This window comes from Aplidium turbinatum, chromosome 2 (assembly GCF_918807975.1).
Source record: "Aplidium turbinatum chromosome 2, kaAplTurb1.1, whole genome shotgun sequence".
Taxonomy (NCBI): Eukaryota; Metazoa; Chordata; class Ascidiacea; order Aplousobranchia; family Polyclinidae; genus Aplidium; species Aplidium turbinatum.
Window position 1 is genome coordinate 2,810,325 of NC_137473.1, and position 27,394 is coordinate 2,837,718.

Sequence of the window (27,394 nt, forward strand, 5' to 3'; positions counted from 1 at the left end):
GTTTCAGTCTAAAAAAAACTTGCTTAATTTTAAACAAAACTGCATTAAAAGAGCGAGTTTTGCCAATACCAAACATTCAAACATCTCAGCAAGGAATTAACAACAAGAAAACATAGAGCCTTAGCTTTATTTACGAAAAATGCCGAAGAAAACATGATCTTATCCTTTTGCTATGCCACCTGACAGCACCATTTTACAGTAATATTCATACCCACATTTTTGTTGTAAGCTAATTGCTCTCAGAATGTACCAAATTCAAAGTAATTTTTCAAAATTTTCTGGGGGAGGCCCCCCAGACCCCCGCCGCTGGCTGTCTTTTTAGGCGTTAACGCCGTCGGGCTACGCCCGCCGGTCGTCAAACTCCCCCTTTTAAAATTCCTGGCTACGCTACTCTCAATGCCCCCCCCCCCCCCCCTTGAGAAAATCCTGCGTACGCCACTGCCCACAACCAATTCTCTCAAAGGATCTTAAATGTATCAAATGTAACCGAACGTTTAAAGCCAGGATTGGACTCATTATAGTCATTCAAGAACTCACCGATAGCTTTTATTTTATTGCGAAGGCCATCATCCTCGAAGACGAGGGATAGCCATCGTCATAGGCTAAGTCTTGACTATTTTCGTTTGGTTTGATTGGATTTGAATTTTTATTCTCTGACTAAAAAAACCTTGATAGGTTATTTCTGTGCCGCTGAATGGAAAGCAGTTCTTGAAATGCGTTGCTCAATCGTACACCCCGACAGCCGAACCAGCGCCACTTGATCTTGAATCGAGCGCGAAACCAGTCACCTAAAACCTCAATATCGTCCAGTTGAAAAATGATTATTTTTTAACATTTTATTTTACAAAAATTGAAAGTTTTTATTAAACAAAAACAGCACCGCCATCAATTGCCCATCACTTTTCATTTAAAATGGCTTTTGTGTAGTCCTTTATAATTTTTTTAAAAGTAATGTGAGGTTACCACAAGCGTTGTCAAGCGCAACGAACAATCATTTTCCGCCATTGTAAATAATCAAGACAGCAATGAAAAAGGATTCATAATCCAAAAATGTAATGTAATTCTGTTTTACTTAGAAGCAACTTTAGTTTATCAGAAAAGTTTTAACTTATTTCAAGCATTCCTATTAGATTTTTACGAGAAACGACTCAAATGACAATAATTAAAAGCTTAATCTCAGGTTTTAGCGAAAGCTACTCTGTAGGCTTAATCAGTAGCCAGTTAGCTATCTCAGAAATCATTGTTTTTTGTTTTTGTTTAGAGGTTTTGATAAGATTACGTTAAGAATGGATGCTGAAGATAATCTAGAATCCAAAACTGAAACAGCATCTGAGGAAGAAGACCCATTAAAGCCTGGTGATTCAGCAGTGCAATTTCTTAAAAATATTGACCCTGACATTCTTGATCTGTGCATGTTCGAAGATAACTTGATCACAACATCTGACGATGGTAAAACGCTTGGTGAGTTCAAAGCGAGTGTGGAGAAGATCAAAGAAGATGGCGAAGTTTTGTTGTTAGTGCACGCTGCAAGCCAAGGAAAGGTTGAAGACACGCCAATGGGAACAAGCATCACCGCTTATCTACGCCCAGATGACTTATCTCTTGTTAAACAAAGTCACCAAGAATTTGTGAAGGTTCCTGGTCACGAGCTGGAGAAACGAACAGAGATGGAAGTTGACGAAGAAACAGGCTTATTGACTGTAAGAAGACACGTCATACAAGGACCTGTGCTGAGAAAAACTCTTCATAAATTTCCCAAAGAGAAAACTGAAGGTTTCATCACTGAAGGCACCAACTTGCTGCTACAGCGCCTCTTGATCAAACGTGGTTTCCATGGAGACAGCATGACGTTTATCACGCTTGATTTTGACTCCGGACATCTCGTTCCCACCGTGTACAAACCTCTTCCAGAGAGGAAGCAAAAAGTCGGAAGACAAGAACTAGAAGTTCAAGGAATCGAAAGGAGGATTATGTCAGTGACCGATCTTCCATACACATGGCAGTCCTACTTTATGGAGGATGGTCATCTTTCCATGAGAGTCCAGATAGGATCACCAGCTGTGGTTGTTCTTGAAAAAGTTCCTCGCCAGATTGAACGGATCGTGATGGAGGAAAAGCCAAAGTTTGATAAGAAACCTCTGAACTGGGAAGATGACATGGAAATGGAATCAAAATTCCTTCAGAGAAAAGATGAATTAAAAGCCAGTCATGAAACTTATCTTCGCGAACATCCGGAAGCTAAAGCTCTTCTTGGAGATTTTTTTCAATTTCTCCTGTTAAGAAGGCCGAACGATGTCGTCGATTTTGCAGCAGATTTTTTTGCCAGTTTTTCAAACGTTCTTCCCGACGCCTCTCCATACAAACATTCCGATACAGAGCTACCTTCTGCGCATGCCGATTAGATTTGTTTTGCGTTGAAACAACGTCGGTTTACCAATTTTTTTAATTAAAACTACAAAATGTATTTCACCGCCCATGTGTCAAACCTTACAATTTCCTTTGTAAATTCTTCCAAAGAAAACTTCATGTTTTACATTTGCGTAAAAAAAATCTCCAGGGGTGGAGACGTGACGCCGCTGTTAAGTTCAATCCGCCAGAGGGAAAGAACTTTTCCTGGTCAGCTAACTCGGCCAACACTTGTGCAAAGCAAGCCACTGCGGGCATCTACACCCCCTGGATATTTGTTATGCTTTAAAATTAATTCATTTTCATCAAAGTTATCTCTTTGTAACTTAAGTTTTGCAATAGTATTGTTTCGTTCACAGCTGCAACTGCTAGTAGGCTACTACGATTAGAAACTAACAAATTAGAAGTGAAAGACCTAGCCTTAAATTCGTGCCGGTTTAATAACCGTTGAATGATTTTAGGCGCCGTGAGCTTGTTTGCGTTTATTACGTCACCACAGCGTTTGGTTTGTAATCTTTATCCTCGGACTGACAAATCCTATATTTCTTATTCTTGGTTAACATAGAACACTTGTAGTATCCTATCACTTCTTATCCTCGGACTGACAAAGCCTTGATTGGTTATTCCTGGTAGTTTCACATACTTGTAGAGGCTCTTGACGCAGGGTCGGTTACCGAGATTGACAGAATGAAGTTTCCGATGGTTGAAGTGTTGTTGCCGGGGAATTATTCCATCCATTAGGTGCCGCTGAATGAAGAGCAGTCCTGAAATGCATCGCTCAAGCGCACATCCTGAGAGCCGAACTAGCGCCGCGTGGTCTTGAGCCGAGCGCTTAACCAATGAGCTAACGAGGCAAACAGCAATGTATTTTTCTTAAAATGTATTGTTTTGGGGGGCGAGGATCTCACTTGCACCAGACCCAAGTTATCCTCTCAACAACTCTGCACAAGTTGCTTGGATTTTATGAACAGCTTTGAATAGTTTTGTTCGAATTGGATTCAACTTGAACGGCATGCGGTACTGAAAGAAATGTGTTGAGGAAAATATTGAGAATTTATTTCAAAATAAAATCTACTGTGGTTAATGCTGACAGCTTGTGGCGTTCCAACTGGCCAGAAAGTTAGTAAAAATTACAGAACAGAGAACTGTATAACCCATGGGACAGTTTTTTAATAGAAAACAAAGACATCGGTTACAAACGTCACAGCTACATTTCCAGTAAAAAACAGACTTCTACAAAAATATAAGTTTCTATAAAAAGTAAGAACCAATCACAACACACGAGTATGAAACGTCATAAAAATCATTTTTCACCAAGCGGGTGGAGCTGTATAAGCCCTCAGAGGGCGGTAGAGGGTTAACAATATGAACACGATCAAAAGGCGAATATAACATTCCTGTTCTCTAGACAGGGATTGATGAAGGGCAAAGGTATGAAGAAGGTCATCTTGAATGAAATTCAGCTAGCTAGAACATGGTTAGCTAACACTTGTTTGCCAAATAAAGTAGGCTACGGTACATCGTTAGGGTAGTTACTACATCAATACGAAACTCTTCTGGCGTCTCTCCGTACGATATTTGTCAGCGTGTCATTGTGACGTCAGAGTCCGGTGACGACATCAAATGAGGAAGCGTTGGTCGACCAGGGTCTTCTTGGCGAGATTCCGTCTGCCCAGGGACTGACGGAGGTAGGCCAGGAACTAAGAAACAAGTCGAAGAATGTTGTCGCAAGTTAAGTGGGAGATTTCCTGGCAAATTGAAACAGTAATATCTAGCGACGCTGGTTCGGCTCTCGAGGTGTGCGCTTGAGCAACGCATTTTTCAAGGACAGTTGTCCATTTAGCAATACCTAGTGAGTTGAATACTTCCCAATCGGAACCTTCACTCTGTCAATCTCGGTGACTGGGCTTGCGTCAGTGGTTCAAAGCCTCTACAAGTATGCGAAACTGCTAGAAATAAGCTGTCAGAGGCTTTGTCAGTCTGAGGATAGAAATTTTCACAAACAACTATTAAATCAGCCTTATAATTAGGCATATCATAAAGGTACGTGAAGGTATACACGACTTCTAGTTTCGTTCATACAAATAGTTTGCCTTCTAAGTAGGGATGGGCAAAATAGAATACCGAATATAGAATAACCGGTTGTGAAGCCTAACCGGTTTCAAAATGCATATGAAATCGGATAATTGAAACCGCTTTAACGTTCGACTTCGTACCGCTCCGTCTGGTCGCAACGAATTCGCTGCAGCGAAAGTAGAATTGTTTATCGATTTAGTGCAATCTGGCATAGGAAAAACGTACGTGTTCGCTTTAAAGAGATCTTTCTTGTCAAGCGCTATATTTCTGTGTAACTGCCACATCTGCTTCTTCAGAGAGATGTTTTTCAAGTGCAGGTTAAATTGCCACTAGTGTTGGGCGATATTGAAAAAAACAAAACAATACGATATTTGAAAAAATACTCGATATTTCGATACTTTTCAATATTTTTGTTCTAATTAAGAAAAGAGTTTCTCTGTCTTTGAAATTAGCGTCGGCAAAAAAAATCCCGAGGCTACACGAGCGCTTGTAAGGTTAGGGTTAGACATTCTTGCCAGTCGTTATGCTACAGCCATAGATTTGTTCCTTAATCAATACCCTGATGGAGCTCTGCGAAAGAGGCGTGTGGATAGGTATCAAAGCACGAAAGCCGCAAAACGTGGACGTGGAATGTTACGCAATATAACCCGCCGGTAAAATTGAATCGATTTGTGCTGACTCCAACGTTGAATTAACGCAAAATTAACTTACTTTTTCTCCCCGTGAGTTATTTAACGTGAATTACTGTAACAGCGTGCGTAACTATCGCATTGCTCGCTTTATCGCTACTTTTTGTATTTAATTATTACATCTAGGCCTCTAGGGGTGTTCAATTTCGATTTTCGATTTGATTCGATTTCGATTAAGGTGATATTCGAAATTCGTTTTTCGTATCGGACATATTCGAAATTATAGCCGCCCTTTCGGCTGAACGCAGTTGAAACTTGAAAGTAACGCAAATGGCGCGAAATCTGTCTTGTCGCATTTTGCAAGCGAAAAAAGACTTCGACGCATGCGCATCGTCGATCACGTGACCATCAAACGCTTTCGCGGGTCCAACGGCCAGTCCCGCACCAGGGATGCCAGGTTGGCATTTTTAATGCCAAATTTCTCTCAAGAATGAAGATAGCTAGGTTGTGCAATAGCAGAAAGTGTAGGCTGAGCTTTGTCGCAGTTTTATCCATTTTTTACCGAATCCATAGGTGCCTAAGCCGTGAGGGCAGGGCCGTAGCCAGACCGCAGAGCAGGGGGGGCAACTTTTTTTAGGGGGGGCCAAAAAAATTTAAATGGGCAAAATCATTATAATTGTAGCTGTTGCTCGAAAATGTTGAGATTTTGTCAAGGGGGGGGGAGAGGCCCCCCTGGCTCCCGGCCTGCGTGGGGGCCAGGCCCCCACGCATATTTCTGTGTGGGGACAACTTTTTATGCTGTATTATATTGATACATAAAACAATAGATAAACTAGCGTTTGGCAGCAGGAAAACACTTTTTGAATGCAAATCGCAACAGCTTCGCGATAAATAATCACTAGAACAAGTTGCGATGCTACAATCCAACACCAGACAACAAAATCTGTCATTTTTACATTGATTTAATGTCTGCAGACGTTAAATGTAAAAGTGACTGAGTTTGCTGCCTGGGACATAGCAAAAATCTACCATTTTGCGTCGATTCAATGTCATCAGATGTTGAATGCACCCAAAAACAACATAATTTGCTACGTAGACGGAGCGTGCATTTAGCTTTATGCGCTTGCAAACATACTCTATGTCGCTTTCGAGTCGAAACTTCTGCACTCTGCAGTGAAATGTCGCGGCAGTGAAAATGAACTTGAAGTGTTTGGGAACCCAGCGACCTCGGCTCCAGCGGAGCGATCGTTTTCAAAAGCTGGCCTAACCATCACAAAGCTGAGATCCCGACTGACGGGTGACCATGTCGATCAGCTTTTCATAAACACCAACATGGGCCTGGAGCTGTAGACGTTATTTTGTGTTCTTTTTTTGCAAATTTTATGACTTTTTTTTGCGTTTTCTAGCGAATTTTCATGTCGTTTCTTTCAATAAAATCACATTTTGCAGTGTGGTGAATAGTTGTGATATTCGAAATCGAAAATAAATTGAATTTCGAACATTCAAATAATCGAAATTGAACACCCCTAATTACATCACAACAAATCAAACAGTGCGGTCGTGATGGACTACTCTAGTGTATTTTTCGCTTTTCGTTTTACATGTTTTGGTACAATTTTTTTCGTAATAAACGTTCAAAGCAATTGCCGAGGCAATTTCAACTTTTGCCGTTTGGCCTCGGCAACGTTTTTGTAAGGGTTTGCAGTTATGAGTTAGGGCTGTGATTGTTAAAACATCGAAGGAAATTGAAATAAGAATTGATATTGAAAAGATATCGTATCGAAAATTTTAATTCGATATATCGCCCAACACTAACTGCCACCAAGATGAGATCCTGTTTGACTGGTGAACATTTAAAAAGCCTAAATTTGTTACACTGCAATAAGCAATTTTGTGATGTTCATTGTTTTTGTAAAATCATTAAAATGTGTTGATGGTAAAAACGGTCAATTCTTCTAGAATAGATATCTGTATTCTATATTCGGTTTCAGTATTCTAGAATATTCTAGAATAGCCAATTATTCTATTTTGCCCATCCCTACTTCTAAGCCAGCTACGTCATCCTAATCCAGTGGTTTTCAACCTTCTGTGCTTGTAGCTCACTAAAACTAAAGTTGGCCCGTGCGTAGGCTATGGTATCATAACAATACCCTATGATAAGTATTTAGTAAACTGTACTGACAATCTGCTACTCTATGTTACGTTTGTTTTGAAAGTCGTCCATAAGAACTTTGAATCTTATAAATGTAACAATTTCATAACGCAATTACACCAATCTCGCCACAGTTCAATTCTGGGGGATGGATACCAAAACGGATTAAAACTAGACAATAGACACATGCTCCTACAACTACAGTATTCAAGATTCTAATTATGTGTTAAACTGTTCCAATCAAGTTTCATATTGCTTTCATCCTGTCAAGCTTTGTGGCTCATTGGAAATACTGTAGTACCATGGCCTATCATGGGACAATGGGCCACCGGTTGAAAACCACTGTCCTAACGAAAACTAACGGGGAACGCTCAATAGTGCACGATTTGTCGGCTAATAATGATCGCATGGTGATATCGTAGGCTTATATTGTGATACAATTTGGGTAGAGAGGTAACTCTTTTGAACAATAAACAAACATAACTCAGCAACAACACTACATTTAACATTATAAAACAAAAAACAAAAGCGAACGTTTTCGGCTAGTCATACAGCCCTTTTCAAGCCTATAAGAAAAATACATATTAAAAGAAATGCTAAAGAATCATATAGTATCACAGCAAAAATATGGTCAAATCTAAACATTTAAGAAACTGTCTCGCTCATACAAAATGACAACTGAAAATTACACAGCACAACGGGTCAAGTATTTGAGAAGTAAAAATTAATTAATTGTTCAGAAAAGGAATCAGGCAGAATTACGCAACATTGACAGAAGCACAACACGAGATAGTGGCACAAACAAAGAAAATACGAGAAGCACAAGACGTGATAATTCAATCAAAAACTGTTAAAAGATAAGAAGCTCCGCCAGCAACTTATATTGTGACTACAACAAACCTTCCCAACGATGAAAGTGATGATAGCGGCCAACAGGTAATCCTGGATGTTGTAGTCGATGATAGTGAAGAGGAGGATGTCGAAAGTTACCAGCGCGAATTCGCGTCCGTAGAAGAGGGTCGCGCTGAAAGAATTGCCGGGATCTGTCACAAGAGAGATTGTGATGAGATAAAAGGGGAGGCAACGTCACTGGCAACGTCACTGACTAAACGTAAAAACTCCCAGTCATGAAGAGTGGAGGGAGACTGGGGGAGACCAACTGATGTAGTGGAACGCACCGTTGTAGAAATATGCGGATTCCACAGGTTCTTGGAATTCCATGTCCAACAGATTCTCCAGGAACATCTTGTCTTTGACGTAATAATCGAGATCGCGAATCGACTGCGCAAGAGGATGCAAACAACAAGGTTCATTAAATACAACCCATTGCTGCTGGATGAAAGATCTTTAGTGTTTCAAGAGGTCAAATTTGTTTTCTAAGACAATTAAAGCTTTTCCGGCCACAACGGTGCTTCATAAATTAAAAAAGTTGCGAAACATGCAAGTTAGGTGAAGCACAACGCATATTAGCGCACTCACGTGGTCCAGAAACGAGGTGAGAAACTTCCGCATGGTGATGTAAGCGCGCACGCTTTCATTCATGACAGAATCTAAAGGAGTGTTTCCACCTGCAAAAATGTTGAATAAGCTATGGGCATTATACAAGTCATAGACAAACCCCAAAGCACAACCCACTGCGCTTTGTGCAATTGTGCAGTCTAGTTGGTAGCTTACAAAAGGGCTCGATTCCGTAAGAAACACTATCGATGCGTGGCAAGTCGCAGCAAGGGGAAAGATCGTAAACATTTTCATTTCAACAACATTTCTCTATCGTCGCTTCATGGTAGCAGCTACTGAAGGAGCAAGCAAAACAAAGTTTCAACAAGACTCACCACGGGCTGCTGGCTGGTTTCTCACCTGCAAAATGAAGCACATTGAATCAACCTCATCTAAGCGTAACAAACTACATCATTGTTACACCATACGACAAACTATGACGTGACAATACAGACCAGTTCCAGGGGTTGGTAGATTTTGTCGAACTGGGCACGGAACTTGGCGGGAATTGAACATTGGAATGTCTGAAGATCGGATCCTGTCTCCAATCCACGACCTCCCGTCAAATCCTCCTGAACACACAAAGATAATTGAGTCATTGTAACGAAATGTGAAAACTTACTTCGTACAAACGAGCCCATTGACACAATTTCGAAATCCTGACTGATGTAAGTTCCTTTCTCGATGCGTGGAAGAAACATCGATGCAACATACGCATGCCGCAGCCACGGTTCGATACTCGGTGTGATTGTACGACGCTGAGTGGACGGACACAAATACTTCACCGGCTCCAAAACTGTCTGTTTACTGACGGGGCAACCAAGTGACTAGATGTAGTGGCAAATCGACGTAAATATTAACGTAATCGTCACAAACCAATGGCTCTTCACCATTGTTGTCGTTGGTTTATTTTTACAACGTACGTTTATTACCAACACTCCACCTGGAGCAGAACTACCTCGGAAGGAATGGGTGAAGCTCAATCGCCTGCGGACTGGGGTGGGCCGTTTCAATAGCAACATGTTCCAATGGGACCTCGCCTACTCACCATCTTGTGCATGTGGCTCAAATTCTCAGACTGCACACCACATTATCTACCATTGTCTTGTATATCGACCCAAGGACAGATATGTGGACCTCATTACGCTCGATGAACACACAATCCATTGGCTGCTGCGTCTGGATGTAACAATGGGACACGCGGCGGCCTCAAACGCAAGAAGAAGATAACTACAACTACTTCAATCATTCTATAACACCACAAACATACTCTCAATTGAGTATCTACTCGCGGCGTCAACGTTGAAGTGACGTCAACATAAACAATTTGTTTATTGTTTTCATACTTTCTTTTGATAACGACGAAAGATCAAGATTTCTCGACCTGTTAACCGGGAACAACAAATGCAACCATCTCACCTCCTCCTTCTTCAGCATGAGGTTCATATCCATCATATCCGTGTCCGCTCTCCCATGGACCGACCTCCCGTGGATGTAGTAGCCGTGCTGCTTGCTCGACAGGATCAATATGCTGATCTATCGCGTCACAAACAAAGCCACGTCAGCTATGTGTGACGACATAATAGATGACCGGCGATACACGCGCAAAAGAGACATAATTAGGATCAGTCATGCACTTACATTTGACACCGAGCACAGGTCAACGAACTCCCGGATCTTGTCTTGAATGAACCTCTCATGGATAAGCATCTGGTAGATCACCTGCAATGTAGACGCTTACGTCATGATGGCGTCATTACAAGCGATGATGTCATCAATACGAAACAATATGAAAACACAAAGCATGAGGATTTGAAACAGAAATTGCTGACAACGCTATCAAGAACACGACCTGAAGGAAAGCGATGATGGAATAGATGAGCGCGGCGATCCCGAACCTGAGGATGCTGTTGTAGATGGGAATATAAACGTCAGCCGACCCATTGCTACCCTGGCCCAGGGTGCCACTCGCATTCTCAAGGGCCAGACTTTTAAACCCAATCACCTGAACAGATATAACAATGAAGTTCAAAGCTAACAATGACATAATGACAATGTATAGAAGCAGTGAAGACCCTGCAATACATTCCTGGTTGAAAAGCAAACTTTCCTGTCAAGCAGATTATATCAAAGACTAGGGATGGGCAAAATAGAATAATTGGCTATTCTAGAATATTCTAGAATACTGAAACCGAATATAGAATACAGATATCTATTCTAGAAGAATTGACCGTTTTTACCATCAACACATTTTAATGATTTTACAAAAACAATGAACATCACAAAATTGCTTATTGCAGTGTAACAAATTTAGGCTTTTTAAATGTTCACCAGTCAAACAGGATCTCATCTTGGTGGCAGTTAGTGTTGGGCGATATATCGAATTAAAATTTTCGATACGATATCTTTTCAATATCAATTCTTATTTCAATTTCCTTCGATGTTTTAACAATCACAGCCCTAACTCATAACTGCAAACCCTTACAAAAACGTTGCCGAGGCCAAACGGCAAAAGTTGAAATTGCCTCGGCAATTGCTTTGAACGTTTATTACGAAAAAAATTGTACCAAAACATGTAAAACGAAAAGCGAAAAATACACTAGAGTAGTCCATCACGACCGCACTGTTTGATTTGTTGTGATGTAATTAGGGGTGTTCAATTTCGATTATTTGAATGTTCGAAATTCAATTTATTTTCGATTTCGAATATCACAACTATTCACCACACTGCAAAATGTGATTTTATTGAAAGAAACGACATGAAAATTCGCTAGAAAACGCAAAAAAAAGTCATAAAAATTTGCAAAAAAAGAACACAAAATAACGTCTACAGCTCCAGGCCCATGTTGGTGTTTATGAAAAGCTGATCGACATGGTCACCCGTCAGTCGGGATCTCAGCTTTGTGATGGTTAGGCCAGCTTTTGAAAACGATCGCTCCGCTGGAGCCGAGGTCGCTGGGTTCCCAAACACTTCAAGTTCATTTTCACTGCCGCGACATTTCACTGCAGAGTGCAGAAGTTTCGACTCGAAAGCGACATAGAGTATGTTTGCAAGCGCATAAAGCTAAATGCACGCTCCGTCTACGTAGCAAATTATGTTGTTTTTGGGTGCATTCAACATCTGATGACATTGAATCGACGCAAAATGGTAGATTTTTGCTATGTCCCAGGCAGCAAACTCAGTCACTTTTACATTTAACGTCTGCAGACATTAAATCAATGTAAAAATGACAGATTTTGTTGTCTGGTGTTGGATTGTAGCATCGCAACTTGTTCTAGTGATTATTTATCGCGAAGCTGTTGCGATTTGCATTCAAAAAGTGTTTTCCTGCTGCCAAACGCTAGTTTATCTATTGTTTTATGTATCAATATAATACAGCATAAAAAGTTGTCCCCACACAGAAATATGCGTGGGGGCCTGGCCCCCACGCAGGCCGGGAGCCAGGGGGGCCTCTCCCCCCCCCTTGACAAAATCTCAACATTTTCGAGCAACAGCTACAATTATAATGATTTTGCCCATTTAAATTTTTTTGGCCCCCCCTAAAAAAAGTTGCCCCCCCTGCTCTGCGGTCTGGCTACGGCCCTGCCCTCACGGCTTAGGCACCTATGGATTCGGTAAAAAATGGATAAAACTGCGACAAAGCTCAGCCTACACTTTCTGCTATTGCACAACCTAGCTATCTTCATTCTTGAGAGAAATTTGGCATTAAAAATGCCAACCTGGCATCCCTGGTGCGGGACTGGCCGTTGGACCCGCGAAAGCGTTTGATGGTCACGTGATCGACGATGCGCATGCGTCGAAGTCTTTTTTCGCTTGCAAAATGCGACAAGACAGATTTCGCGCCATTTGCGTTACTTTCAAGTTTCAACTGCGTTCAGCCGAAAGGGCGGCTATAATTTCGAATATGTCCGATACGAAAAACGAATTTCGAATATCACCTTAATCGAAATCGAATCAAATCGAAAATCGAAATTGAACACCCCTAGAGGCCTAGATGTAATAATTAAATACAAAAAGTAGCGATAAAGCGAGCAATGCGATAGTTACGCACGCTGTTACAGTAATTCACGTTAAATAACTCACGGGGAGAAAAAGTAAGTTAATTTTGCGTTAATTCAACGTTGGAGTCAGCACAAATCGATTCAATTTTACCGGCGGGTTATATTGCGTAACATTCCACGTCCACGTTTTGCGGCTTTCGTGCTTTGATACCTATCCACACGCCTCTTTCGCAGAGCTCCATCAGGGTATTGATTAAGGAACAAATCTATGGCTGTAGCATAACGACTGGCAAGAATGTCTAACCCTAACCTTACAAGCGCTCGTGTAGCCTCGGGATTTTTTTTGCCGACGCTAATTTCAAAGACAGAGAAACTCTTTTCTTAATTAGAACAAAAATATTGAAAAGTATCGAAATATCGAGTATTTTTTCAAATATCGTATTGTTTTGTTTTTTTCAATATCGCCCAACACTAGTGGCAATTTAACCTGCACTTGAAAAACATCTCTCTGAAGAAGCAGATGTGGCAGTTACACAGAAATATAGCGCTTGACAAGAAAGATCTCTTTAAAGCGAACACGTACGTTTTTCCTATGCCAGATTGCACTAAATCGATAAACAATTCTACTTTCGCTGCAGCGAATTCGTTGCGACCAGACGGAGCGGTACGAAGTCGAACGTTAAAGCGGTTTCAATTATCCGATTTCATATGCATTTTGAAACCGGTTAGGCTTCACAACCGGTTATTCTATATTCGGTATTCTATTTTGCCCATCCCTATCAAAGACTCTCAATCATAATAAAGCAACCAACCAGCGACAAATGAAACTCACCTCAAGGAAAAGAAGCACCGCGAACAGTTGGAACGTGAAGTTTGTCTTCCTGTAAGTCTGCACGAATCACAGTGAGAATAGTAAGTACTTGGTAAACAACCTGATGCAGCTAGCTGTGTAAGTTGACGAAACGTTACAAATCACGCCGAACCATCGAAATGGAACAACTTTACATCAGAATCTTAATCGGCCAATTTAAAGGAAACCATGCATTGCTACCTGGTACATGTAGAACAGGTAGAATAAGTACCTGGTAACCGTACAATAAGTACCTGGTACCGGTTTAAAAAGTATCTGATACCGATACAACAAGTACCTGATACCCATACAATACGTACCTGGTACCGCTACAATAAGTACCTGGTACCGCTACAATAAGCACCTGGATTTCGTTCCACTCGTTGGCAATGAAGTAAGTTCTCCAAATGCTGGTCTTCCCCTCGCTGTCACGTGACCTCTCCCAGTCGATGAGGAATATGTCAGGACTGGATTGCATCACAATCATCCCCAGCACCTCCACGCACTGTAACGTCACAAAGATCACTGTTGTATCGTCGCTAACACGTGACCACCATTAGCGGGATGCATCAGTTCTTGCATTGGTTACGATGAACGTTCCATAATTTTTACAATTTTCAATCAATCAGCACCGACCTTGAAAGCGAAAGCAATTGCCGTCATAATAACGAAGATCTCTGATTGGTCGTCGATAGGGAGGATAGTTGTCACGGTTGACTGCGCCTGTTAAACATTTCTTTTGAGCAAACACAAGCGGAAACAATTAAAATTTTCACTGCTCAGAAGGCTACAAGTTCGAATCTCGCCTCAGTTTGTCTAGTTAAATGGGTCACCAGGTGATATGAAACGCAACAATCGGCTGTTAGTTAGTTTTCCGTCCTTTCTTGCCCGTATTGCGAAGATTAGACGTCAGCAAATTTCGATCCAGTTTAATGGCGGCTCTCCGCATATTCCCATTTTGAACGTAGATTGCCACAAGGTTCTCTTCATCTTCCAACCATTTACATCACATTTATTTGTGCGTTATGTTATCACAATGGCCACAGAATAACACGCTTGTTACATTACTGAGGCGGTGTCAGCACAACAGAGAAACGCTCACCTTGTAGAAAAAGAGCGTGATGACGGAATATCCAAACATGACGACGAAGAAGACGTTGGCTAACATGCTCATTCCGAAGTAAAGAAACATCAATATGCTCTGGAAACAAAATCACATCAACATTAAGATGACGTGGCTTTCCCGTCCCATGACGCCGTATTGATCGTTGCAGGTTTAGTCGGAGTGTCAAGTTGGTGCCCTGTGGAAATTATCGACCCAAAGTCGACCGTATAGTCGAGTGGTGAGAGCCCTGGCATGACGTTTGAAAGGACACTGGTTCGACACTGCCCATCAGCATACAGCTGTGTCTGGCAAGACACTTCAAGACATGCCTGAATATGGACACGAACATTGGCTCCTTTGCTTTCCAGTCCAAACCAAATTTGCAACCGCTGTAAGTTTGGACACAATAAAACAAATCAACTCACACTTCCTTCAAAGTAGAGAAGTCCCTGTCTTCTCCTCCACCAACCGATTTCAAACAAGGCGTACAACATCCCCAGTGCTCCGAGGACCAGCAGGGATATCTGGAGGATACAAATGGAGGATTGAAAGATCCACCTGACCACGTGGATCAGATGACCGCAATCGACACGGTAGTGAACTCACCAGGAAGGCACGATCGCGGGATGCTGTCGACGCGAAGTAATTGACTGAGAAGGAAGCCTGGTAAAGAAAAGTGGTGAAATTTAGCTTCATATGGAACAATTTTAGTTCAGTTTGGCAACGCATTGTTCATTCCTCGCTTAGATTATTATTAGTATGATACACAAAGGACTTTATTCTCACACGAGTCAGTTCAATCATAAACAGCTAACAATTGATTTCGATCAGCTAGTAGCTAGATCATCTTCAGTTAAGATTATTCAAATAGAATCGACTATATTGTTGATTCTATTTGAATAAGCTTAACTGAAGATGATCAATCGATTTTTAGCTATACTGTTTATCATTGAACTGACTCGTGAGAGAATAAATTTCTTTGCATAAGACATGTAACCGAGTCGTTCATATCAAGCATTATTGTGGGTTTGACACCTGTCAGAAGATACTTCATTTCCTTGGTATAGCACACACATTTTTCTTTACCATCTTACCATCATACAGTATGATAATTTCATGATATATTTCCAGTTTAGATTATTGCAATAGCGTGGTTAATGCTCCAATTGTTTCTCGGGCACCACTCAAATCTCGTGTGAAATTCGAGATCCCCCATGACACGGTTAAACAATCAATATGAACCCTTTTATATACAAAGCTACCATTTGAAATTTGTAGAGAATTTCTACTAGCTATTACCGTACTGTATTTTACCGCACTAAATGATGCGCATTAATGCAGCGCTGTACTATTGCAACTGTAAGTGTGAGCTGGGGTTCAATTGAGTCGTGGAGTCAGCAGTTGAACCAGGACGCCGATAACCTTCACAGGGTCGCAGGACGTCACGTCATCAACTTGTTGCTTTCAATCAATGCAGTTCTGGCAACCACCAGACGAGCCGCGTCTACGTCACACGACTATGAGGTCACGTGACGTCACAAGAACACTTGTTACATGTTTATCGGCAGTTGAGATGTACTCACCGACCCAAGCGCTTCAGGGGATGCGGAATTGATTGAGGAGTAAGTGATGCGGAGGTTAGGGGGGTAAATGCGGCCGGAACCGGTGGGGGTTTGCAGGGTGATCCTGAAATGTATTAAGTCCCTTTCAAATGAACACAAATGTTCCTCAATGATCACAAAGTGAATGGATGACCAACATCTACAAACTCATCTATGTAACAACGTGCGCGTGGAAACAACGCTGATTGTGACATCACGCCGATTACCATAGCGACATCGCTGAAGCATATCGAATGATTCCGGGGCCTGCTTCTTCCGATAAGCTGTCGACGAGGAAGAATCTTTTGACGAGCGACGATTGGTCGGTAGTGGAACCTGGAACAATGATGCATATGATGTCACATTGAGTACAATGACGTTAGTGGCTCAGTAACAACATCTCACGACGCCGGTTGAAACAACATCGTTCCCACCAGAGATTCATAGTATCACAAGGATGGAACCCAGTTCCCAACACGGACGTACTTAGTCGCTGTGACGTCATACCTGCGTTTATGTTGGTTATTGTGACGGGAAGGGGAAACAGCTGCATGTTGCCGGCAGCGTCGGTGTAGTTGAGGCCAATCTCATAGAACTCTGCTGGATAGAGACTACGATCGGAGAGAGTGGCGGAAGAAAGCTGGCACTGGGGAGTGAAAAGTAAGATGTTCGTTGATTGATAGGTTTATGAATTGAATTTCAACTGATGTTAAGTCTGGGCATAACATGTGAACTGTGAAGCTCCCACTTGTGGTAACACAGTGGCCAGTGTTCTGTTAACTAGATGTCGCTGTAAAGCATGCTACATTTTGAGGGCCATGTTCACGCACGCTGGCAGTTGAACCGGAGTCTTCTGAACAATGTAAGAAACAGTACATGCAATATTCACCGAGGATAGGTATGTGGTTCCGAAGATGAAGGCGGCGCTCTTGATGGAAGGGCGGTCCGGACAGATCTGAACACAGAAAGTTAGTTTGTACATGATGATAGTCACTTAGTCAGGCTATACAAACCACGTATCGCCATACCCGTTGTACGATGGCATCCATCGCTCTTTAGAAGTTGTTACATCCAGCATGAAGGATTACTCACTGACCTGTAACAGTCCACTAGAGGACCTCTCCTGCCCCAAGTATGTTCCATTCGCGTCATACCTCGTCACAATGAAGTCGATGATTCCGGTCTGTGAACATCAAAATCCATGATGTTGGACAAATCACAAGCGAAGCTTGGTGCCCACAAGGGTCGGTCTGCGATGAATCTCTGGGAAAGGTCTGATATAGGTCTCAACACACAAAAGCATCGCAAACTAGAGAAATTTGAACTAAAAATCGCCTCATTAAGTTTGGATGAGACGATGCTTGGATGAGACGATGGTTGTTGGATGAGACGATGGTTGTTGGATGAGACGATGCTTCAGATAGTAAAAGCAACAAACTTACAAAACTTATTCTTACAACAATTCAAGTAGTCGCGACCAACCCACGCGTGCGTATGTTGGTGCGGAGGTGCCGCTCAGGGGGTTCACACAAGACTTGGGGTACTTACCGATCCTCCGAAGGTGAATGAGGTTGTGATGGCTGTGGAGGTCAGAGGACTTATGCTAGATGGAGCGACTGCCTCCAAATCATCGTAATATATCCAAGGAAGATTCATCCTCCTGAACAGCATCGATCAATATGAGGTAACAAACATTCATATGAAGTAATAAAGTAACAATGTAAAGTAACAAACATCCTCACGATGAAGCATGAGGAAGAATCCCTCACCATGCTGGGTTGTTGTTGATCGTGCCGCGGGAGACATAGATCTCCTGATAGAGCTCGCAAGCTGGCTCGTTGACGTCATAAAGCTGCATGACGCACATGTTGGACAGCGTCTGGCATGCCGTGATGTTTGGCGAAGTGGTGGCCTGGAAATACGTCACGAAACCGCTCAGACAATTCAACAATCTACCTTAGAACACACTTTATAAAAATTACGAGCAAGCAACAACTTAACAAAAAGAAATATTGGTGAAGTGGCTGATGTTTGTAAATTAGCACCTTCATCACACCAGGTAGCTCCTCCTAAATCTCCTGGGGCAACACAACCCAGGACATACCTCTGTTGGCCACAAGGTGGCCCAGAGAAAGCGGGAAGCCGACTCAGCTCGAGCAAGTGGCCACTGTGTCAAACACGCTGGGCCAGTTGGGAGCGAACGTCCCACAATCGTAACCTCAGTGCAGCTGGTGGCCGACTTCGAGTGCCCAAGAGAAACCAACAATGAACTGACTATGGCGCAGTGTCGCCAGTTGAAAAATATGGCACTTACCGAGCATCCTCCGAAGGCAGCGGGAGCTCTCTGTTCGATGTATGAAGTCGGCTCCTGCATAACATGAGAAAACACTGATTGTGACGTAATAAGCAACATCTTGTTGATTGCTAGAAGGTGGCCACGTACCTCAGTGCTCAAGCATCAAACATGGCTGACTCAGGTAGCCGCAAGGAGGAGTAAGAGTAAATGGAGTAACAATAAACACCACGATATGCGATACGCCTTCTATAAACACAAAGCGTGTCAGCAGGTTTGGTTCAACGAATCTACGGATTGACCTTGCAGAGGCGCGTTACCAAGCGGTAGTGAAGCGTTCTGGGACTATTCGGTGCAGTCGATTTGGAGACGACTGATTTGTTGCGGACCTCCTTGAAAATACTGCGACGGCTTTTGTTTATTTAGAGAATTTGTAGGGATCAGGATGAAAAGAAAGGGATCGGAAAGGGATCGGAAAGTTACCCTAATAGACTTACAGTGGGTATGGCACTGGTAGTGATGGTGAAACCGAGGCACACTCCGTCGGTGAGGCATTGCGTGCATTGACACAGTGAAGGCTCACAAGTGGCGCAGAAGGAACAACTGAAAAGAAAATCCATAACCGATGCTCAACACCATCCAGTGTTTCATGCATGATGGATGTCCCTTAGCGCTACTCACAATCACAGCTTCATATATATAGGAAAGTACTCGCAGAGATAACATAGACCGAGATAGTAGCTTTGTTCATCTCGGCATCATTGACCTTGACGTCAACAATATCCAAAGAAGGAATAGATCCATTAACAACATATTGTTACCGCGCTTAGCAGGTGAGGATGGGAGAGCAAGCATTCTATTCATATCACAGGGAAAGAAAGTTGCAGGCAACAACACTTCACAAACGAGCGGACAATGCATTTCAAATAAAATGTGAACTTATAAACGAATGAACCTATGACCCTATGAACTAACCTTCCACTTCCTGACGGTCCAGTCGATCCGGTACAGTTGACACAAGTGGCGGCCGGGAGTATCGAGCCATCGCTTGACCGCTCAACTAAAAGAATCGAAAAGTTCAACTCACATATCTACTTGATTCCTTTGGCTCACAAAGAGAGGAGTTTTCTGGTGTTTCTTATGGATCTTCATCAGATACTGCTAATTTGTGTTGCCAAGTTTACTTCACCTTATGATGAGCTATCTTAAAACTAAAGAACCAGGTGACGTCATATCTACGCCAGCCAATGGAGTTGCAGCAATAAACGTTTCTTTGCAATGAAGAATGACAACAGAGGTTTGTGATCGGAGTGTTGATAAAACATTTGACCACTCAGACATGGCAGGTTTAGGAGAGCGTAAAAAATGCACACTAGCGATGTTAAAACAGTTTACAGCTTAACTTAATTGTTCCAAACAAAATCTCACCCAACGATTGATTTGGGGAGGGGCACAGGCACCGGTTCTGTATATCTATAGAGGGAGAGCTTCCAGAACATCCAATACACTCCGAACCATCAGTGGAAGGTACCTGGAAGAATGCAATGCTGTTCATTTTAAATGTTTATCGCTCTTTAAAGCAGGGCTGTGGAGTCGGAGGAATTTTGGCGTGTATCAAATCATTAAAAAAAGATCGGAGTCGGAGTCATCGGAGAGGAGTCGGAGTCATGCAGGTTTTGCTCGACTACACAGCCGTGCTTTAAAAAGATGCGACAGGCCATTGCCAGTACCAAGCTTCTAAATAGCTATTTCCTGGGTATTAAAATTTTTAACAAGACCATATTGAAGTCACGCAGCTGGCAAAGGAGGCTTTGACTTCCATGGCATGACCACTGCCCATGCACAATGTTTCGGACTCTAAGTAAATGTAGAAAAAACATTAGTGGGTTTCAACCGGCATGTTGGGCACGCAACTGTCATGCAATCCAAACCCGAGACATCCTTCGTGCACAAAGTTATCACTTAGTTGTTTTAAAACACTTTATTGATATTGCACCATGAAAGATTAACACTTTAGTTGGATTGTTTAGGCAAAAAAACTAATGAAAGATTCTAAGCCAATTTGCATGTGTAATTGTGTAATCAAACCAGAGATTATGAGCCAAAAGCAACCGTTGAAGGGGCAAACGTCATTCAACATGAATTACAATAGAATTAAAGCGTTGCAATGATATTAATACATATCTTTGGGGGGGCAAGATATATTTTTAGGGGGGAAGGCGATTGTCTCTCAAGCCTCTAAATTCCAATATAAATCAATTGCATTTGAAATACTTTAAAACTTGCAGTAAAGAATATTTCACAACTTACGCTTCCTGTTGGACATTGCTCACACTTGAAAACAAACTCTATTGAATCTGAGATTAGACGTTTGTACGTGGCAGAGCAGGCACACTCCAACGCTGTATCAAAATATATGATGATTGCTTATAATCTTGCTATTACGTACAATGAATACTGTAGATTAAGACTTCATTTCACTTAAACCTTTAACTTGAAGATATATACGTAGACAAAATTGGTTAATCGTGTAATCCTTTTGCCAGACGTTTTGATACGATTATCCGATTGATACGTTCAACAAATTTGCTCAAGAAAAGACGTGTATATATTGTGATCAGGCGTTATTGTTAGAAATGTGCGTGTGCTAAATCGGTTGCATTGGGCTTCACAACTGTGTGGTTTAATCCTAAAACTGTTTGCAAGTATAATTAAACTTGGGGTGTTTATTAGTGCTTTGTTACACAACACAGTGCATTACCAGCGATCGGTTCTACAATTAAAGCATTTTCCCGCAAACTGGAGCAATCGGACTCTTTTTATCTTTAACGATCTCTGTGATGTCACAACACAACCTTCGAGGACCTACACTTTTGTTTCAAGCGTGCTATTTTTAGATCTGTTGCAGTGTGATTATTTCCTTTATAAGTTTTTCCGTTTTAACGAAGTCCAGCTGTGCAAAGATTAGATCTTTGTGGCGTGATGTTTTCCGCAAGAGATTACAACACGGGAATACATTCGCTTGTTCTTCTTTTGGTGGCACGCACCTGTCTGGTGGCCATATTTTCTTCACTTCGCTTTTGCATGTGGCAGACTTAAGCAAAAGAAAAATGAGACAATCTTCTTTCACTTGCAAACGTTTGTAACGTGAGAAGCTAATGCTGATACACTTATTCGATATAATTATCTTTTATGTGCAATATGTTAAACTGATAGTTTTACTTAATATTAGATATGATTTGGTTTGTCATTTCAGATTTTGATACAATAGAACGATTGATACTTTTTAAGTGGTACGCGCTTCACCGATTTTGTCTGTATCTTGAAAATATGTACAAAAAAAAACAGAAGCGAAATGTGATATAACTTAAAACAAGCAAAAATAATTAGTAAATAGAATGGTCATATTTGAGCCATTTTCGTTCAGTCTAAAAGTGATGGCATGCATTAAATTTGAAATGCTACAAAGTATACAGTACTTACAGTCCATGGTAGGGATTGAGCCATTGGTGCTACAGGCCTCACATCGCTGGTTGGCTGAGTTGTAGAATTGGACACCTCTTGTGCAAGATGATACATCAGTAAACGGAAATTCAAACTGAGAACACACTTCACTACAAAGCATCAGAAATGGAAAGAAAAACCAGCAATGTTTACTATTAAACATATTGAGATACTTTTCCTGAAAAAAATTAAAATGCAAAATGATTGACATGCAATGAGCACAAAAAGATTATAAATGCTTAAGCAGTGATAGTTTCACCAATTTTAGGAAAATATGTCACAAAAAAAATAGCACAAATGCAAACATATTGTTCCTACTTACAGTGGATGACGTCTCCGACAGCCTATCTTCGTTACCGGACACCGATGTGGTCCTTATTTTTCAATTTTGTCTTTATTTTTCAATTTTGTCCTAATTTTTCATTGTCCATATGATTCTGATGCCTTGGACCCTTGGTGTAGCTGTTATACTTTGATCCAACCTATGTCAAAGGCACCTACTTTCTTGGCTGTAGACATTATCTAGATGATGCTAAGGTCAACTTGCATCGTCTACCTCCTCATTATCCTCCAAATGTCTGGAATATGCCGGAATGGCCCGTTTTGGCGAGAGCCCTTTTCGGCGAGTTCCCTATTCGGCAATTTTTTTTTTAATTATCGGGTACCGTAGCCTAATTATCATTGCCGTTTTAGGGTTAGGGGGTTAAGGGTTAGGGGGTTAAAGGTTAGGGGGTTAAGGGTTAGGGGGTTAAGGGTTAGGGGGTTAAGAGTTAGGGGGTTAAGGATTAGGGGGTTGAGGATTAGGGGGTTGAGGATTAAGGGGTTAAGGGTTAGGGGGTTAAGGGTTAGGGGGTTAAGAGGTTATTTGAACATTTAGCGACGTTAAAACGATGTAAAAGTGGCAATGATAATTAGGCTACGGTCCCCGATAATTTTTTTAAAAAATTTCGAAAAATCGCCGAATAGGGAACTTGCCAAAAAGGGCACTCGCCAAATCGGACTAGCCGAATTGGACTCGCCGAATAGTAGCAGACCCGGAATATGCATCACGAAAAGTTCTGTCAACAACTGCCTCAGAACTAACAACCAGTGTGAGGGATGGAACTACTGTTTTTTTCCATTTTTTTTGGCTACCACCACCCTTCAATCTGGAGGTATATTAAGGCACTTAGGTAGGGAAAAGCGACGGTCTACCATGCTGGCACAAGATGCTGTAGACAAGCCTCCTAAGAATAATGGGAAGAGGGTCTCGACGTTAAACAACAGCAATGATTGAAGAACCTCTGTGAAGGCTACATTGACAAGGCGCAAGGCAATAGCACATTTCTTGTCTGGTGCGGTCACACTGTTTGCTTTGGAGATGCCAGGCCTCTAAGTTCGTTTATTTTTCCGGCAACCTCGCACGGCCTACCACAACTTCTCCCCCCCGCGGCCAAATTCTCGTCTCAAGCAGCCAAAACAAAAAAATCGTGTTTTCAAAAATCTGTCAATTATTTTCGTGTTTTTACATTTACTCAGATAAGAACAACGCAAACAAAGGGCCCTGAAGCATATTCGAAGTTGTATTTTAAATGCACTTCTTCTCAAGTAGGTGTGGAGCTAGTCTTCGAGCTTTTATAATTCGACAGCGATGCTCATACTTTTCCTTGTTTGTGAAAAAAGATTGTGAATGCAAGTGAAAAAAAGTTTCTAATATCAACAGAATGAAGAAATGTTGGCTTGTGGAAGCCGGCGACCAAACATGGCCAACCGACCCAGTAGTTTTGGAGGCCATTTAACGACTTCTCGGCAACCATCATTTTTTCCTCTTTTGCATATTGTGCTATTTTTTCCTGTACGGTACCATTGTTTTCGTGCCATATTTTCCATTCATCAGTTCTACCATCTCAAGCAAAGTGAATACAATATAATAGTGTGTCGCAAAATTCGACACTAGTGCCACAAAACTTGATCAATACGACAAAACCAATTCGGAAATAAGTAAGCATTATGGCAAGGCAAAAACAAATCAGTAAAAACCAGAATGGCAGCAATTGCCTTCAATTGTTCACTACTGTTATACTTTGAAGCATTTCATCAATAATACTATGCACAATAAAATAAAGCATTAAACCATACATAAGTAATCATACAGTCATATTGCACTGCTGCAATTAAATAACGAAAACAAAAGTTCATAAGCATGTCCATGCATACCAAAAAATATTTAGAGGGATCTTGATAGCTGGTGCAGTGGTGCCATTAGATTCATTGCATCACACCATATTGATGGTCATTCGGTCAACTGCATTTATACAAACTTAACTAAGTGGCAAAGAATTTGCAATTTTGTTTAAAGTATATAATCAACATTTCTACAATAAACAAAAATGTTTGCATCTGTTTGCAAGAAAATAATTCACAACATACATTCATACTCTAAGCAATTACAATTTAATATTCATGATTCAATGGTTCCAACCAAAAGATGGAAAATAAAAACAAAACCTTCTCCTTCGACAAAGTACAATTTACTAACAAAAGAGGTTAGGATCAAATTAATGATCATGTCTAACTTAGTAACTGGTTATTTACAAACCAGGTGAGGTGTAATTTCCCAACCACACTAAGTTGAACCATAAGCTCAGGTGTATTCACCAAGTAATTCAAGTGACCTGTGTTTCAAATTCAACATTAAGTTAAGGTTGGTATAACTTAGTGTGGTTGTGAAATTAATCACACCCTGTGACCCTTCCTAGTTTGTGAGTAACCAGTTAGACATGGTAGATTGCGCAGTGAATGCATCAAAATCAATTCTCTAAATTTAAAAAAAATAATGTAAAAATTGTGAGCTTCTGATTTTTAAAATATTTCTAAATATTTTTAAACTACAAATTAGGGTGATATGAGAATTCACATTCAAAAAAACTGATCTTACAAATAAACAAAAGTTGGTTGTTTTCAGTATCTGATATCTGAAAATCAATTGTTAAAGGCCTTGTTTTAGCAATCCACATTTCCACACTGATAACATCATTGATAGAGATGTTTTGAATGTATTCAGCTGAAATAGACTTGGCTGTGTGCTTGCTTATACCATCAGGAAACAATTTTGTAAACTGATTCTTAACCCCTTCATTTGCACAGCAGTAACACATATCTGTATAGAAACCAGGTTTAGCTTTTCCTGTTCGACTAACGTAACTAAAAGTGACAGGATAACTGACTCTGAATGAAGGCGATTTCCAACTTCTCAAACTCAACTTTTCAATTTCATCTTTTAGGTGTAATTCCTGGGGGTCACAACTAACCTTGACATGAAGACTTGGAAGAAGATTACTGTTGATTAACTTGTCCACAATGACTGCCATCATCAAAATTTTGTTTGTTGATAGATTGATGATAACAAACTTGTTAGTGAATACCGACTCTTGAATGGATAATATCTTGAAGGAAACTTGAAAAGGAACATTCAAGATTTCCACTAACTTATTAATAGTCACATCATGATTAGGAGAAAAATTATTCCCGGGAAAAGAATTGAAAGAACACATTTCGTTTGTGTTCTTGATGCTTATTGCTAATGTTTCAAACGAGAAGGACGACCCTTGATTGTCCAACATCTGGTCAATGATCCAATCCCGAGCAAGTTGAAGATATTTCAGCCATGCTGATGAACGAATCATTCCAACGCTAACAAATTCAGAATAATCCACATTTGATATCTTTATGTAACCAAAATTATCCTCTTTATTGCATCGGCACTCCATCGCACAAACACAAAACTATACAGCCTAGACTATGTTTGAAGACCTGTTTACTGTAAAACATACTTTAAGATAAAGCTAATTCATATATATATATACGTTGGTGATGCATTCAATTTAAAATTTATCCAATGACAAGTCATCAATCAGATGAATAAAATTATTGGCAAATTTAGGGAATTTTATTGTGGAATTATATGACACTGACAAACAAACAAATTTCTCAAACGTAAATAATGTGAAAGTCATGTTAAAAAAGGTATAATATTTCAAAGCTCCTGATTTCAAAAATACACTACTTTTTGTTTCAAATTGGCTCTAGTTTTGAGATACCATACAGCAAAATCATCAAAGCAACCTAGTTCCAATGTTGTTAACTGTACAAAGATAGCGATTTAACGGTCTTTTTAAGTTTTTTAATGCACAATTGCACATAGCTCACTGCTCCGGCAGTTTGAGCAGTCTGGTAAGATGGGTGAAATGTGAAAGTACCCAAATGTGGTTCCTTGCGTAGCACAAATGGAAAAATCACCATGCTGCATTAATATATAATAGTAATAACTAAGGTACATTCCTGTCTAGTGTACGATTTACTGCACTGAGGAGGCCTTAAGGTCGAAACAGTGACATTCTGTCTGCAGTTTATTTTGTTAGTCAATGTTGCCTATTTTTGTTAGGCAATAGAATCTATTTGAATAAGGACCTTCTAATGATCCCCCTTTTAGGGTGAAACAGGCTGTAGAGTGTAGAGGGTTTAGAAAGTAATAACTATATATTATATATATTTGATATAGGCCTATTCCAAAAAAAAATTTAAAAATAGCAAACAATCGTTAATTATGACAAAGCAATAAATGGTAGAAATGTTATATATCTCAAATAAATAAAATAAACAAGGTAAAATATTGAATTGACCTGCGTGACGAAATTATAACATATCAACATAAATTACCAGTAATTCATGTCACAGAGCTTTCTACTGCTACTGCACCACTGATCAAATGAGCCTCATGAGTAAAAATGTGTCTATCGCTGTCAATTCTTGCTAAACTAGTTGTCGGAAAATACTTGTTGGCAACAAATATCGATACATCTAGTATAGTCGCCTAGTCAGGTGTTCCTATTTCTGCATACCATTCAGTATCTTTTCAGCACAAACCCCCTTGCTTTGAAGTGGTGTCCATTTGTCCAAACAATATCTTTTCAAGCATCTTGAGATGTTGTCACCAGTCGGAAAAGCAGCTGACAACGTAGATGACATTCTCAAAAATGGAACCAAATTTTTTGATCTTAAAAAAAAATTAAACATAAGTTTCATCAGCATCTCAGCCACTCGCACAAAAAGGTCTGAGTTAAAATTTTGCAACATATTCTCTGTCACAATAAAATGGTGGCAAACTTCATATTCAACAGTGTCTCAGCTTTGATGGATAAGCTACCATATTAAAGTTAGACTATATACTACAAAACATCACCAACACAAGTTTATTTGTAAACAACAAAATATCTACAAATCGGATGCCACCGATGTCG

The 27,394-nt window shown here is 40.7% G+C and overlaps 2 protein-coding genes across 4 annotated transcripts; one reads left to right on the top strand and one right to left on the bottom strand.

Moving 5' to 3' along the window:
• The first annotated feature begins 1,241 nt into the window (after positions 1 to 1,241).
• Positions 1,242 to 3,514, top strand: LOC145787103 (ciliogenesis-associated TTC17-interacting protein-like). The gene has a single exon (XM_082598831.1). The coding sequence runs from the start codon at positions 1,287 to 1,289 to the stop codon at positions 2,400 to 2,402; it is 1,116 nt and encodes a 371-aa protein (XP_082454957.1). The 5' UTR covers positions 1,242 to 1,286; the 3' UTR covers positions 2,403 to 3,514.
• A 42-nt stretch (positions 3,515 to 3,556) lies between these two features.
• Positions 3,557 to 27,394, bottom strand: LOC145787087 (meckelin-like). 3 transcript variants are annotated; one of them, XM_082598812.1, is made up of 30 exons: positions 27,373 to 27,394; positions 26,996 to 27,150; positions 22,095 to 22,293; positions 20,922 to 21,013; positions 20,040 to 20,142; positions 19,587 to 19,671; positions 19,109 to 19,214; positions 18,633 to 18,686; positions 18,088 to 18,230; positions 17,867 to 17,978; positions 17,415 to 17,501; positions 17,208 to 17,273; positions 16,826 to 16,964; positions 16,546 to 16,654; positions 16,301 to 16,403; positions 15,324 to 15,380; positions 15,143 to 15,241; positions 14,715 to 14,813; positions 14,249 to 14,335; positions 13,977 to 14,117; positions 13,595 to 13,651; positions 10,613 to 10,765; positions 10,402 to 10,482; positions 10,180 to 10,296; positions 9,216 to 9,332; positions 9,096 to 9,120; positions 8,743 to 8,831; positions 8,442 to 8,544; positions 8,164 to 8,306; positions 3,557 to 4,106 (listed from the first exon to the last, which is right to left on the bottom strand). In XM_082598812.1, exons 2-30 carry the CDS (start codon positions 26,996 to 26,998, stop codon positions 4,026 to 4,028), a joined length of 2,850 nt encoding a protein of 949 aa, XP_082454938.1. In that variant the 5' UTR covers positions 26,999 to 27,150; positions 27,373 to 27,394; the 3' UTR covers positions 3,557 to 4,025. The 3 variants fall into 3 exon arrangements, with proteins under 3 accessions (XP_082454938.1, XP_082454946.1, XP_082454932.1); XM_082598820.1 differs by lacking the exons at positions 26,996 to 27,150; positions 27,373 to 27,394 and adding an exon at positions 24,312 to 24,962; XM_082598806.1 differs by lacking the exons at positions 26,996 to 27,150; positions 27,373 to 27,394 and having other exon boundaries at positions 22,095 to 24,962.